The sequence below is a fragment of the Dama dama genome, chromosome 12 (assembly GCF_033118175.1).
Source record: "Dama dama isolate Ldn47 chromosome 12, ASM3311817v1, whole genome shotgun sequence".
Classification (NCBI taxonomy): Eukaryota; Metazoa; Chordata; class Mammalia; order Artiodactyla; family Cervidae; genus Dama; species Dama dama.
Window position 1 is genome coordinate 33,490,276 of NC_083692.1, and position 15,063 is coordinate 33,505,338.

The following is a 15,063-nucleotide window of genomic DNA, read 5'->3' on the forward strand; positions in this document are numbered from 1 at the left end:
TTTATGTTTCTTTTATTTTAGAGAAGTACTTTTAAGTGATATGGGGGAAGGGGTTTTATTGCATTATGAGAATTTAATATTTTCTCCAATTAATAATAAATTAGAGATTATTGGTTATACCTCTAAAATAAAACATGTTGAGTATGCTGTTTTAAGTATTGTTGTAAATGGGGGGAACAAAAATTCACCATACCCCGGAATGCACAGTATTATGTTTATATAGTACATTTTACCCTTTTGTCTATTTCTATAAAGTTGGTTTCATTTCTGGGGGTTAATCTGGAGATTGCCTATGAGGCTTTCATTTCTTTCAGAGATAATCTTTAACATGATGCTAGAGAGAAAATTAACATGTTCATCCCTACCTCAAAGAATGCTCACTAATGCTTTATTTACAATTATAAGTGAACTGATCAGTTCCGAGTGATCAATTATAGATGGATTGATACATATTCTAATTTTCTTTTGTTAGATTATTAGAAGAATTTGTAAATCATATTCAGGAGCTCCAGATAATGGATGAAAGGATTCAAAGGAAAGTAGAGAAACTAGAGCAGCAGTGTCAGAAAGAAGCTAAGGAATTTGCCAGGAAGGTACAAGAACTCCAGAAAAGCAATCAGGTAAACCATTAATTAAATAATGAATATACAGACTTTAATATATTTATATCCTTTCAGTTTTAAGTTTTTTTTGAAAAAGTCTAGTCAAATAGTCGGAGAAGGCAATGGCACCCCACTCCAGTATTCTTGCCTGGAAAATCCCATGGATGGAGGAGCCTGGTAGGCTGCCGTCTATGGGGTCGCACAGAGTCGGACACAGCTGAGGCAACTTAGTCAAGTAGTAATTGTTGAGGTTTCCTTATACTGCTCCCATCTCATGTCATAAAATGTTAATGGATTGTTACCAGGCACTCTTGGTGCACTTGTTTGCTACTGAGTGATGGTTTGGGGTCAGAGTACTCCCTTCTTAGGATGGGATGGTATTCAGTACAGTGTGGTCCTTGCTTCCTCTCTTAACAATGCAAATTTTTAAGAATGATACCTCAGCAGACCAGTATTTTTAGGGAGTCATGATTAGCTTGGATATTTAGGTATCTATTTGCATTCTCATTTAATCATAGAGCGAAATAATAATACCAGACCAGCTATTGCCTGGATCAGATTTTTCCCTAGAGGAAACCTGATCTGGGAAGTTTCACAGAAGTCATGAGGCAGATACCCTAATGAGAATGCCGATGTAACTGGGAAAAGCAGATGCAGAACTCTTCCTCAAATCCATTTTGGAGTAAAACTGGACCATTAGGCTGATTCTGGGGTACACAGGCCAAACTTCTTAGCCATTCTTACTTCTTAGGCCCTAGACTTAATCAGGAACTTCTGAACCTCTTTCACATTCTGGGCCTGATGTGGGACTTAATTGACCTTTATAAGTGTAGTTAGAAGAGCTTGTTTAGCATTGCTGCCTTGTAGGGGTTGTTTGTTCTTTAGTATTAGGGATTAGCAAGCTGATTTCTACTCAGTTTTCATATGTTTAGATTCCTTCCCTTAAGCCTGTATAAAAAATATTTATAGATTTTAGAATATATAGACTTTAAATATTTATAAAATATTTAATAAACTCAGTAATTTACATAAGATCATGTATTTTTAAGTAGTTAAAGTAATAGATTCAAAATACTTCTAATGCAAATTCCCTTGGTAATAATAATAGTATTAATAGTTAATCTGGGTTCTCTGATTGTATTTTATGCTTATGCATGTTTCTCCTAGGTTGCCTTCCAACATTTCCAAGAACTTGATGAGCACATCAGCTATGTAGCAACCAAAGTCTGTCACCTTGGAGACCAGTTGGAGGGGGTAAACACACCCAGACAACGGGCAGTAGAGGCTCAGAAGCTGATGAAATACTTCAATGAGTTTCTAGATGGAGAACTGAAATCTGATGTTTTTACAAATTCTGAAAAGGTGAGCACTGTCAGAAGGATAAAAGCATATAATAACATTACTAACAATGCTCTAATGAACAAACAATTGCTGCTTTCCAGAGTCAGACTTCAAATCACTGAGTAGTTGACTTATTAAAAGTCTTTATTCTGAAAAATATACTTGCCAACAAAATTTATATTCAGATTTTTAGTTGGATTGCCTGGCATTTTGTTTATGAGATGTGTATGGTTTAGAAATATTGAGTTAACTATGTTAATAAGTATTTTTTTTTCATAATTGACTTTTAATATTAACAGAATTTAATAGTCATATTCCCCTGGGTGAGGGGGTGGTGTAACCCTAAATCATTTACAAACTGAAGTATATTTCTGTGCAAGGAATTCAGAGCTTCTAGTTTTTGTTACTTGAATAAAGTTCTTTTATAAAAATGAAGGCATAGTTCAGATCAAAAAGAATTGAAAAATCTGAATTAATTATTCATGTTAATCTTTTTCATAGCACTAGTGACTTAATTCTGGTCTAAGGTTGTCTAATATTGGTTACTCTACAATCTTGGGAGACGGTTATTCAGCTCCTTTTCTTCCCCTCAGGGGGAAAAAATTTAAAAGTGCATGAAAAAATAGACATTCTTATGGATAGTATATGGACATAGTATTAACATTGTCTATTAATATGTTGAATACAATCTTCCAGAATATTTTCCAGGTTTACTCCATGGGACATCTCAGGTAGTGGAATGTTAAAAGCTAAGTTGTATTGACGTTCACTTTGAATTAAACAACACATTGTTTTGTGAGTAGGAAATATATAGGTTTATAGAGTTTATAATTTTTAGAGATCTTTGAAAGAAATGCTTATGTGTAGAGAAAATTCCTCTATAGAAAAGACAGTATTTTATTTTATTTATTTTTTTTCTTTTTATATTTTCTTTTTTTTTTTTTATTAGTTGGAGGCTAATTACTTCACAACATTTCAGTGGGTTTTGTCATACATTGACATGAATCAGCCATAGATTTACACGTATTCCCCATCCCGATCCCCCCTCCCACCTCCCTCTCCACCCGATTCCTCTGGGTCTTCCCAGTGCACCAGGCCCGAGCACTTGTCTCATGCATCCCACCTGGGCTGGTGATCTGTTTCACCATAGATAGTATACATGCTGTTCTTTTGAAATATCCCACCCTCACCTTCTCCCACAGAGTTCAAAAGTCTGTTCTGTATTTCTGTGTCTCTTTTTCTGTTTTGCATGTAGGGTTATCATTACCATCTTTCTAAATTCCATATATATGTGTTAGTATGCTGTAATGTTCTTTATCTTTCTGGCTTACTTCACTCTGTATAAGGGGCTCCAGTTTCATCCATCTCATTAGAACTGATTCAAATGAATTCTTTTTAATGGCTGAGTAATATTCCATGGTGTATATGTACCACAGCTTCCTTATCCATTCATCTGCTGATGGGCATCTAGGTTGCTTCCATGTCCTGGCTATTATAAACAGTGCTGCAATGAACATTGGGGTGCACGTGTCTCTTTCAGATCTGGTTTCCTCAGTGTGTATGCCCAGAAGTGGGATTGCTGGGTCATATGGCAGTTCTATTTCCAGTTTTTAAAGAAATCTCCACACTGTTTTCCATAGTGGCTGTACTAGTTTGCATTCCCACCAACAGTGTAAGAGAGTTCCCTTTTCTCCACACCCTCTCCAGCATTTATTGCTTGTAGACTTTTGGATAGCAGCCATCCTGACTGGCGTGTAATGGTACCTCATTGTGGTTTTGATTTGCATTTCTCTGATAATGAGTGATGTTGAGCATCTTTTCATGTGTTTGTTAGCCATCTGTATGTCTTCTTTGGAGAAATGTCTGTTTAGTTCTTTGGCCCATTTTTTGATTGGGTCATTTATTTTTCTGGAATTGAGCTTCAGGAGTTGCTTGTATATTTTTGAGATTAATCCTTTGTCTGTTTCTTCATTTGCTATTATTTTCTCCCAATCTGAGGGCTGAGAAAAGACAGTATTTTAAATAATGAGTTCCAGGAATTATATTTATAATGTAAAGTAGAGCTGATAAGATTAACATCAAGAACATAATCATACCTAAACACTTGTAAAACACTGGCAATATCTAACTTTTATACATTCATGTGGTTCTCACACATACACACACACACACAAACACACAGGGCTTGAACACCAAACTCTTTTTCAGGGTGCAGTTTTGTTTTGTTTGAATGTTTTTGTTTCCTACATGAAACATACATATTTCTAATGTATTATAAAAGTATATATTGATACTTATATGTATTTTAAAAATTGTTTTATATATATATAAAATTGTGTGTAATTCAAGTCTTATACCTTGGGTTACCTTGGATTATACCTGTTGGATTGTAGAGTATATTTATGCTTTGTTATAAACAAAATGCAGATATTTTACCCGGTGCGAGTTGGTCTGTTTATTTCATGCAGCTCAAGGCAGCCATTTAGAATCTAGAGAAAAGTAAATATTTTAAAATTGACTGATTACACGTGTGTGTGTGTGTGCACACTCAGTTGTATCCTGCTCTTCTGCTATCCTGTGGACTGTAGCCCACCAGACTTCTCTGTCCACAGGATTTCCCAGATAAGAATGCTAAAATGGGTTGCCTTTTCCTTCTCCAGGGAATCTTCCCACCCCAAGAATCAAATCTGCATCTCTTGCATTTCCTGCATGGGCAGGCAGATTCTTTACCACTAGTGCCACATGTATTTTTTTTAATGAAAAAGAATGATTTTACTATTTATTGCAAAGTATTGTTTCTTTGTGTGGAAGATCTTGTGGGGCACAAGTTGAAAGTAGTTAAGTATAGAATGTTTCAATTACTCACACATCCATCTGTTTTTATTTTTTTCATTTCTAAATAACATCACTGAGTATTTAGTACTCTCCATATCTTGCTAAGGGTTAATCGCTCAGTCATGTCCGACTCTTTGTGATCCCATACACGGTAGCCCACCAGGCTCCTCTGTCCATGAAATTTTCCCTGCAAGAATACTGAACTGGGCAGCCATTCCCTTCTCCAGGGGATCTTACCCGCCCAGGGATCGAACTCAGGTCTTGTGCATTGCAGGCAGATTCTTTACTGTCTGAGCCACCAAAACTATGCAGAATCAAATAACATTGGCCCTGGTTTTCAAGAAGTTTACTTTCAACTAAATTCAATGATGAATATTGTGGCATTCTAGAAAGACATGAAAAGTTCAGGCTTGTTATGTATATATATTAGGTTACAAATGAGTAGATCCCTAAAACTTGATATGATAGTGATGATGTTGATAGTGATTGCACACATATTTTAACCCAATTTGTATTGCTTATAATGTTTTATATGATGAAATTATCTTCTTTACAGTTTAAACATTTTAGTTATCCTCAAGTAATTGTGTAGTTCATGGTGTTACTATTGTCTCTTAATTTTTAAGATTCTTATTAAAAGATGAACAAATCTTCATATCCTTGCTACCTCATTCACTTGGTCACTAGCTGTCTAATTTTCGAGGAATAAGTACAGACTTAACAATGTTTAAGCTAATTCCTCTTATTTTCTTTCCTTTGCTTCACTCTCTCCCATATCTCATTTTCTTTCATCTTGTTTCTTTTTTTCTTATACTTTAGTCCTCTTTTCACAGTTGTCTTCTTTTTCTCTCATGTCTCCCATAGATTTTGGGTTACTGTTGAGTCATTATTTTTGGCCTGGTACTGTCACAGTTAAGTACACTTAGGAACCTCATATATGGTACTAGATTGCTAATTATTAGGTAAACTTCTGACTGTTTCAGTTTCTGCACTGTGTACCAGCTACCTTCCCAGTGGAAAGAAAAGGAAAATCACCCATGTCGGTGTGTGATTGTGGGAGGAATTAGAATGGGAAAAGATAACACATCTTAGTCCTTTTTCTTCCTGCTCCATAGTCATTTTTGCTTTTTTTTTTTTTTAATCTTTGCTTTTCAGAATCTTCTAATTTTCTTCTCTGGGGGGAAAAAAACATTTTATGTCCATAGTATGTATTTCCTTTTACCTCCATCTTTACAAAGTATGTTAGTTGTTTTTCTTTTTAGAATCACAACTTAATGTTCTCCATGTAGATAATGTCTGGTGGCTCTGATTATCTTTAATATGTTAGCATTGTGTGGTCTCTCACCTCACGCTGACATCAGTAGCAGATATATGCAATTATTAGATTGTGGTTTTGAAAACTGTGCCTAGAGTATATTTTAACTGACAGATGACTTTAAGGACTACTTGTGCGTGAAATAGTTTTTGTAAAATAATTTGGTAATTCCATAAAATCATGTGTTATTTACTCTGCTGTACTTCTTCCTATATTAAGTGAAGTTTGCAAACACTGCATAATGGGGACTTCCATCTTTTAACAAGAACAAACTCCTGATGGAAACATAAAGCATCTACCTGGCAGGTTCCTTCTGAAGGGAGATTGGTGAGGAGAAAATGGCGGACCTTGCTAGTACCACTAAATGGCATGTTGAAAAGTGATCTTGCAGTGTTAATCTGTGCTCATGTGCAGCAGAATTAGAGTGAGCGTCTGGAGTGACATGCTGACTAGGAGAGAAGTAGCTGAAGCAGAAATGCTACCTATATTCACTCTTGTTTGGCATCAGCAGTATCATTTGGCCCTGCTCTTGTTTTCCACTGTTGTTTGCCAGACTTCACATGAGTACTCACTTTAGAAAGGTCTGTTTGAAGGTTCTCAGCTCTTCTGTCAACGTTTGTGGGAGTCTGTGTCTTTTTTTCTTTTTTTCCTTAGTGTTAAAGAAAGTGAATGATAAAATCAGTTACTAAAGGTGTGCCAAAATTAAACTCAATGCTTATTTGAAATTTGTTTTCAAAAGTTAGCATATATAACTCTCTATACATTAGTATGAATAAGCACAAATTTCTGCATTTAAAAAATTTTAGACCCCTTGTCTAAATCCTTTAGTTACACAGCTTGAATAAGTACAAACATTTTTGTATTGTATTCTGTTCAGAAGACTTCATCTTAACACGTTTTAAAACTTGATATGTTCACTAAATGACAAGCATCTTGTTATTTTGTTCGCCTAAAGTGGGGTGTTTGCACCAGTATGGTCTAAATTATTTTCATAAATCTTGTCTCTCTGTTCGTAAACTCAGAAGATACTTAAACTCGCTTTCGGCAGTCAGTTATTTGAACTTTTTCAGAGTAGACTTGAACTGCAGGCTTCATTGAGAAGGGATTGTAAAATTGTAAAATTATAAAATTATAATTTTAAAATTATAAAATTTAAAATTATAAAATCACAAGATTTAAATACCATAATGACAAATGCTTATATTTCAATGACTCGTAATTGGTGATACCCCAGATGTATTCCTGTTGCTCACAAGATTTTGTTGTGTATCTTAAAATGGTTTGGGTGAGGGTCTGTGGACATACATAGGAGAATATTACTATTTTTAAATACAAAATTATTTTTGATACATATAAAGGTTTTTTTAAAAATTATTGCTTTTATTTTTTAATAGATAAAGGAGGCAGCAGACATCATTCAGAAGTTGCACCTAATCGCCCAAGAGTTACCTTTTGATAGGCAAGTTTATTTCTCAAGAGTTAATTTGGCTATATGGTGTGTAATGTATGGAATAAAATTGTACTTTTACATGTATTATTTTACTCATTAATTCAACAAGAACTTACCGAGGACTGTGTTTAAAAGATACAATATGCAATAGTTGATTGAAAAAATGTGGTCTCTTAGCAACTAAATTTAATGATATATGTTGAAATAATCTCAATCCTTTTTCTTTTGGAAAAAATTGATGGAGAATTTTGAAATTGACAAGTGACATTTTGAATTTTCTTTTTTTTTGGACTTTGATAACAGTGTAGAAGGGCAGAGAAAGATTAAACATGGTTTCTTGAGTTGCTTTTTCCTCTAGATGAGAGTTCTTAAGCTTTTGGGAGTCTTGGGCACCTCTGAAAAGCTGGTAAAAGCTATGAAATTGCCTTTAAAAAGTTCAGATAAACAGACTGTTGTATACAATTTATTGGTCTTTTAGACCATTTAACCTATCTGAAGGCTCCTTCCTAGGGACCTTAAGTTACAAAGTCCTGTTTTATATGCCAGGCCTTAGGACCGTTGCTAAGTCAGGTATTAATAGTCTCATCCTTAAAGAAGCTTCAATGAGAAGAAAATTCTTTCATGATTTCCTTTAGTCCATGGAATGTCAGACTCTTTAATTAAATTTTATTAATAGTGGTTCTCCCATTTAAATATCTGGAAAAACATATCTTCTCTTAAAACAGATAATGTATCTTATTCCTTTTGTGGTACTTGAAGATCCTTAGGTACAGGTAGAATGTAAATGTATTACTATACTTAAAGTTTGCCCATTATGTCCCAAACATAGAGTGAAAGTGAATTCCCTACCCGTAAATATATTTTATTTTACTTTGAACTTTGTGTCATCATAAAGAGTTAGCAGTAATAATCATTTAGCTATTATTGATACTCTCATGCTTGTCCAACGTAAGCAATGATTTTTAATGTCACCCACAAAAAAGCTTTTATTTCAGAGTTAAACCATTTACTTAAATGGATAAAATGTATGGCTCACAATGGGTACATGGTAGTTTTCTCCCACCCATACAAACATCAGACATATACTCATCTTCTCCCACTTCTCAGTTACATACTTCTCTTATAGTTTTGTTTTAACCTGTCTCCCAAGCCTTAGAATTGAATTTACATCCTAATCAAATTTAATTTTCTCACAGAGATCAATATAACCTGACATGTATTCTGTACTCTGTGATCCACCATTACTTTGATATATCAGTTTTGTTGTCTGTGTGCTCAGTTGCTAAGTCGTGTTTGACTCTCTGTGATCCTGAGGACTATAGCCCGCCAGGCTCGCTCCTCTGTCCATGGGATTTCCCAGGCACAAATACTGGAGCGAGTTACCATTTTCATCTCCAGGGGATTTTACCAACCCAGGGTTCATTCAAACCCACATCTCCTGCTTGACAGGCAGATTCTTTACCACTGAGCCACCTGGGAAGCCCATATCAATTTTGTATAGCTGTTTGAATTATTACCCTCTTTATCTATCTTTGGCATCTTTTTTGCCATCCCCTCACCTATCACTTTAAACTAATTACGTGAGATCTTTCAGTGTTAATTTTCCATGTTGTGATTCCCCCTTGATATTTATGATTTGAAAAAGTTCTAGTATATTTTAATTGGTATTTTAATTTCTGAATTTGCAGAGGTTGAATGCTAGGCGTCTAACACGGAGGGTCCTTTTTATGGCTTCTATTTTATTTTTCCAGGTTTAAAATAGCTTATTTATATATACTTATTGTTTATTTTCTTTTAAGTGACAATAATGAAACTTCATGTGAAAAAATCCCAACAGAAGGGAAAAGAGACAAATATCAAGTGAATTTAAAATGGCAATGAATATGAGTAGGGACAATAACTCAGTTGTTGGGATTGGCTCAGTTAATTAATGTCTTGTTCAGAATTCCTCCCTCTTTAAAAGGGAGTTGGTTATTCAGTGTGAATTTCCTCAGTGAGAACTAGATACTCCATCTGAATTGCCCAGTTTCAGTTTTGTTAAATGGCATGCTTCCTGTCAGTACTCTCTCTCCTCTGGCCTTGTCTTTGCCCTCCTTCCTTGGTCACACCCTCCCTCTCACCTCCCTTCCTCCCTCCCCTCCCTCCCTTCCTTTATGAAGACATTTAGTATGGAGAGTTCCTATGTATCCTCATTCTCCCCTTTATTAATATCTTACATTACTATGGTATATTTGTCACAAATAATGAACTTCATCATTGGTTTTTATCTTGCAGATTTTCAGAAGTTAAATCTAAAATTGCAAGTAAGTGGGGTTCTATTTATTTAACTGTTTTGAATAGGTGAGCAAACTACTTTTATAAAAGAAAGAAAATCGTAAAAGAAGAGAGTGGGAACAATGTCATCCTCCCACCCCATCCGTGAATTTGATTCCTCTTGCTTGAAACAGCTATTAAATATTATCTGTTTCTTGTGTATTCTTCCATAGTATTCTATGGATATCTTGATATAAGCATAGGACATAAATCATGTATATAATATGTAGAATTTTTTTCTGTGGTCCCCATGTATTTTAAAATTGGTGGCATCTTATACAAATAGCTTGATACCTTATGTTTTTAAAAACATATCTTAGACATTGTTTTTGTATCCATACATACCAGTCTGTTTTTTTAAAAAAAAAAAAAGCTAGTATGACCACTTCAGTACCTATTTAACTCCTTACATGGTAGCTTGAATCTTGTTCTTTAGATTGTATTTCAGGCAGATCATTCCAGATTTCTTGAATAGCCACTATATTTGTAGGCTCTAAGTCACTACTCAGGAACTCATTGAAGTTCAAAAATCACCTGTTTTGCCAAAAGTGTACCGTAATAGCCCCAAGAATGTAGTAAATCAAATACCATATGTTGTCTTAAAGTGTAATTTGGTTTTGAATCTGCCTTTGTTCACGGTAAAGTCATTTTAACTCTAGTAAAGAGTTTGAGGCTTACTCTTTCTCTAAAGTCTCTTTACTCTTCCTGTCTCTTGCTTTCAGAAATGACATCCAGGAGGTTTTTCCCAGCCAGCTGTTTTTTTACATAGTTGTAAATGGAAGTCAGACTGTAAGAGCTGATCTGTTTTGCCAGTTGGGAAGATTTTTTGTGTGTGTTGAAAACATAGATTTATATACCTTAGGGTTTTGCTCCACTACTTGTAATCTCATGGTTTTTACAATTCTTTTTAAAAAAAAGCTAGATTCATAGTCATTATATTTATAAAGAAACCATATACTTACAAATAATCTGTGTACTTTGTCTCATTGTAGCTGAATGACTTTCTGTTTTTAGGTAAATACCATGATTTAGAATGCCAGTTGATTCAGGAGTTTACTGGTGCTCAAAGAAGAGGTGAAATCTCCAGAATGAGAGAAGTAGCAGCTGTTTTACTTCATTTTAAGGTACATAGAAAAAGTTTAAAGTGCAGATGAGTCTTAAAGAATGTAGAGATGATGTGAATTCTGTATGTTGTTGTTTTGTCACTAAGTTGTGATTCTTTGTGACCCCATGGACTATAACCCGCCAGGCTCCTCTGTCCATGGAATTTCCCAGGCCAAGAGTATTAGAGTGGGTTGCTGTTCTTTCTCTGGAGGATCTTCCCCACCCAGGGATTGAACCCATGTCTCCTGCATTGGCAGACAGATTTTTACCACTGAGCCACCAGGGTGTATTACAGTCTGTGATTTTGCCCTGTTGTTTTAGTGTATCACAGTGTTAATTTTCATTGTTTGGAATAATTTGAATGTATATGTTTTATGTTTCTGCAGAAATGATATTAAATCCTAGGTCTTTAGGATCTTATATTTAGTACTATTAATACTTTTTATTATTAATATTAATACTATTAATAATAAAGCTATCACTGAATTTTTATATAGTTTGATGTAGAAAATCGTTTTGTCTCCCTTCTATTTATTGTTTTTTTTAGTCAAACATTTTATGAAATAATTCAAAAGCGAGAAGGCTTGCCCTTAAGTGTCCGTTGGAATACAGAAACCAGAGAGTAGCTGTTACTGCTGGCCATTTATTGAGGCATAGAGATAGCTTTATTATATATAATACCTCTTTTATTGACATTGTTATTATTGTTATAACTTAACCAAAACAGTGATGTGTATTTCTCTCTTCTTCATAGGGTTATTCTCACTGTGTTGATGTTTATATAAAGCAGTGCCAGGAGGTAACATAACAGTACACTTCATTTGATTTTATTTTATCCTAATTTGTATTTTAAAAAACATTTTAAATTATATATTCATTATATAAAATTCCTGTACTCTTTAGGGTGCTTACTTGAGAAATGATATATTTGAAGATGCAGCAGTACTCTGTCAACGGGTGAACAAACAAGTTGGAGATATCTTTAGCAATCCAGAAACAGTACTGGCTAAACTTATTCAAAATGTATTTGAAATCAAACTACAGGTAATTTTAAACAGTGACTAAGTAGTTCTTAAGACAATATGTGTTTTTTACCCTCTGTTTTAAAAGTTTTTAAAAATTGAGTTTATTTGTGTAGTATTCTTAGGAACAGGAATTCACTTATTAAGTATAGGGGAAAGGAGTGACAGTGTCAAGCTTTAAAACAAAATATTAAAAGGTGCCACTCACGGTCATCAGAGCATGTGTTTGAAATTACGTGTGTATCAGTGTGTATCAGTAGTGTGATAGATTAGCCTCAATTTAATATTCACTGGGCTCTCACCTCGACCAATTGATAGCATTTTTGAAATGCTAAGAATGATACTTAGCATTGACATTGCTTACCTTATTTTACCTTAGTAAAGTAAATGTGAACAAGAATTACGAGATCTCTAGAATTTTTTATCATATGGCATTGACATGAAAAGAAAAAACTCTGAACGTTTTGTTTACAGCCTTTACTTCCATAGCTCTGCACTTTAAGGCAACATTTCCTAAACTGTTTACCAGTGGATTCAGCAGTGTTAAATAAATGTTATTTTAAAAACACGACTTTTAATATCCTTTAAAGGTACTAATATGTATTGTGATCCTCTAGAAGTGGAAATGTAATGTACTGCCTTTCCCAATTTTATAGTAATGTCTCTTAGTGTCTCAAAAGACACTAGTGTTACTTAGACTACAGTTTGGGAAATGCTGCTTTAAAGAATTGACCATATTGATATAGCTTCAAGTGTTTTTTGGAATTTTTTTCAAAAGACAAGATATTTGAGATTCTTAATGCTTAATCCCAATGCTGATATAAATGTACAAGTAAATATGAGAAGCAGTAAACTAAAAAACTATTTTCTAATTTTTTTTTATATTGGTCTATTTCTTTTGCATTGCCTTTTCCACTGGATTTTAAGTCAGAACAGTTCAAGAATGTAGAGTAACTCTAGAGGAAAAAAATATTGACTATATAATTTAATATTTACTTAATTAACAGAATGTTGACTTTTCTTTTTAGAGCTTTGTGAAAGACCAGTTACAAGAATATTGGAAGTCTGATGCAGAGCAGTATCTCAAAAGTCTCTATGATTTATACACAAGGTATATTTTTAATTATTAGAAAATAGTAATATCTCACATTTTCTTTCCTTCAGATAGAAAATTGGGAAGTATTCAGGTGTTTTTAAATAACAGTTTATCAGATAGCAATATAGCTTTTAGCATTAACTACTTGGCTGTATAGACTAGTGTTGTATAAGAGTATCTTTCTTAGCATGTTAACTATTAGATATTATGCTTTATGTTAATATACTTTAATGAAGTATAAAACCTTGTTTAAACTAAGACTTGAGAATTATATTTTTTGTCTTAATTGTAAACTAGTTCATTATTCTTTAATTTTTTTTTAAGAACAAGTAATAATTACATTTATTTCCAGTTAAAGCTTTAGAAGTTGAGAAAAGGAGTGACAAATTCTTAACAAATGACAGTTTCAGGCTTAAGTCTGATGTGAAAATTTGTCTTGTGTTTTTGTAAATGGCAGTGTTATACTTTGTAGAAGCTTTATGTGGAGTTTTTTTTCCAATCCTGTTGCTTTTCTTCATTGTCATTTTGAGAAGAGCGTTTTCAAAAGTAACTATAATCGGGAAGTCGGTTTCAACAGCAGCACTATTGTGAGTCTGTCTTCAGCGGTGAGAAACAGAAAATTAGAGGCAAGTCTAGAGAAGAGAATGAACAGAGGAAGTGTTTTGACTTGGTACCATGTCATGAATGGCATACTTGAAGCCATTCTGCCATCATTGCCATTTCTAGACTGGTTGGTTGCCTTTGTTTTCTCTTGTTGAGTTGTCTCTAGGAGTTTATGGCAGTTTTCAAAACCATGATATTATTTGTAATATACATTCTACTTAAAATATGTATATAACCTTATACAGTTGCTCTCTGCATCCTGAGTAACTTCCCAGGGTTTAAGAAATGGTGGTTTAATGTAAGTTTTTCAAAAGTCACATTGTAAAAATATGTATTTCTTAATATTATTACTATACCTAAAATATACATTTATCTTTTTCCCCTCTTTTCCATGAAAAGAACCGCAAGTCTTTCCAGCAAGTTGATGGAGTTTAACTTAGGTACTGATAAACAGACTTTCTTGTCTAAGCTTATCAAGTCCATTTTCATTTCCTATTTGGAGAGCTACATTGAAACAGAGACTAGCTATTTGAAAAGCAGAAGTGGTACGATCCTACAGCGCTATTATGATTCAAAAAACCATCAAAAGAGATCCATTGGCACAGGAGGGTAAGTGTTTTTGTTAAATGTTACAGTTAAAACTAAAGATATTAATAATTTGTAAAATATAGTCATTAGAATTTTCTGTGAGGAATTCTTTTAATTAAGTTTTTTTATACCATTCATCAAATCCTGTCTTTTGAGCCACATGTTGAAATATTCTAATATAACATTATTAAAATGTGAAACATAATACCAGTACCATAAAGAGTTCCTCCCATCCTCCCTCCTTTCCTTTTTTCAGACTGAGTTAATTATTCCAGGTTATTAATTAGGAAGTAAATTATTTTATTGCTGCTGTTGCAGGTGTGGTTAAAAAGAACAAAAACCCCTGCAAATTGATACCCTGAGCTTTTTAAAGGACTTGGACATGAGCTTGTTTAAGTAATACATTAAAACCTGAATTTACTCATATCCTAGAAGAAAATAAAATGATTTGCTATAAGAATTGGTGGCAGCTCAGTAATCTGGATCTTACCTGTATGGAATTTAGTTGATTCTAGGATGAATCAAAATGACTTTTGTGAACCATCAGAGTTGATGGTTCATATAATATGCATTCAGCTAAATCAGCTTCTTATTTCCCAGCTTGTTATATATTAAATAATTATCATGGGAGATTATAATTAGGAATAAGAAGTGACATCTGAAAGGCAGTAGCAAGTAAAAGAAAAAGCTAAAAAACAGCCATAAGAATTTTTTTTGAAAGTTCATAGTCTGGAGCTATATATTCTATTAATAGGAACAAAAGTAATCTAGCCTTCTATATTATAATAAATGTT

At 33.8% G+C, this 15,063-nt stretch overlaps 1 protein-coding gene across 1 annotated transcript in view; it reads left to right on the forward strand.

The window, feature by feature from the left end:
- Positions 1–15,063, forward strand: part of EXOC5 (exocyst complex component 5) — a 52,558-nt gene that overhangs the window by 15,308 nt on the left and 22,187 nt on the right. Inside the window, exons 3-11 of the mRNA XM_061156970.1 lie at positions 473–620; positions 1,770–1,964; positions 7,488–7,552; positions 9,818–9,846; positions 10,871–10,980; positions 11,715–11,759; positions 11,864–12,004; positions 13,011–13,093; positions 14,081–14,290. Coding sequence (XP_061012953.1) covers positions 473–620; positions 1,770–1,964; positions 7,488–7,552; positions 9,818–9,846; positions 10,871–10,980; positions 11,715–11,759; positions 11,864–12,004; positions 13,011–13,093; positions 14,081–14,290 — 1,026 coding nt within the window. The remainder of the gene's footprint in view (positions 1–472; positions 621–1,769; positions 1,965–7,487; positions 7,553–9,817; positions 9,847–10,870; positions 10,981–11,714; positions 11,760–11,863; positions 12,005–13,010; positions 13,094–14,080; positions 14,291–15,063) is intronic.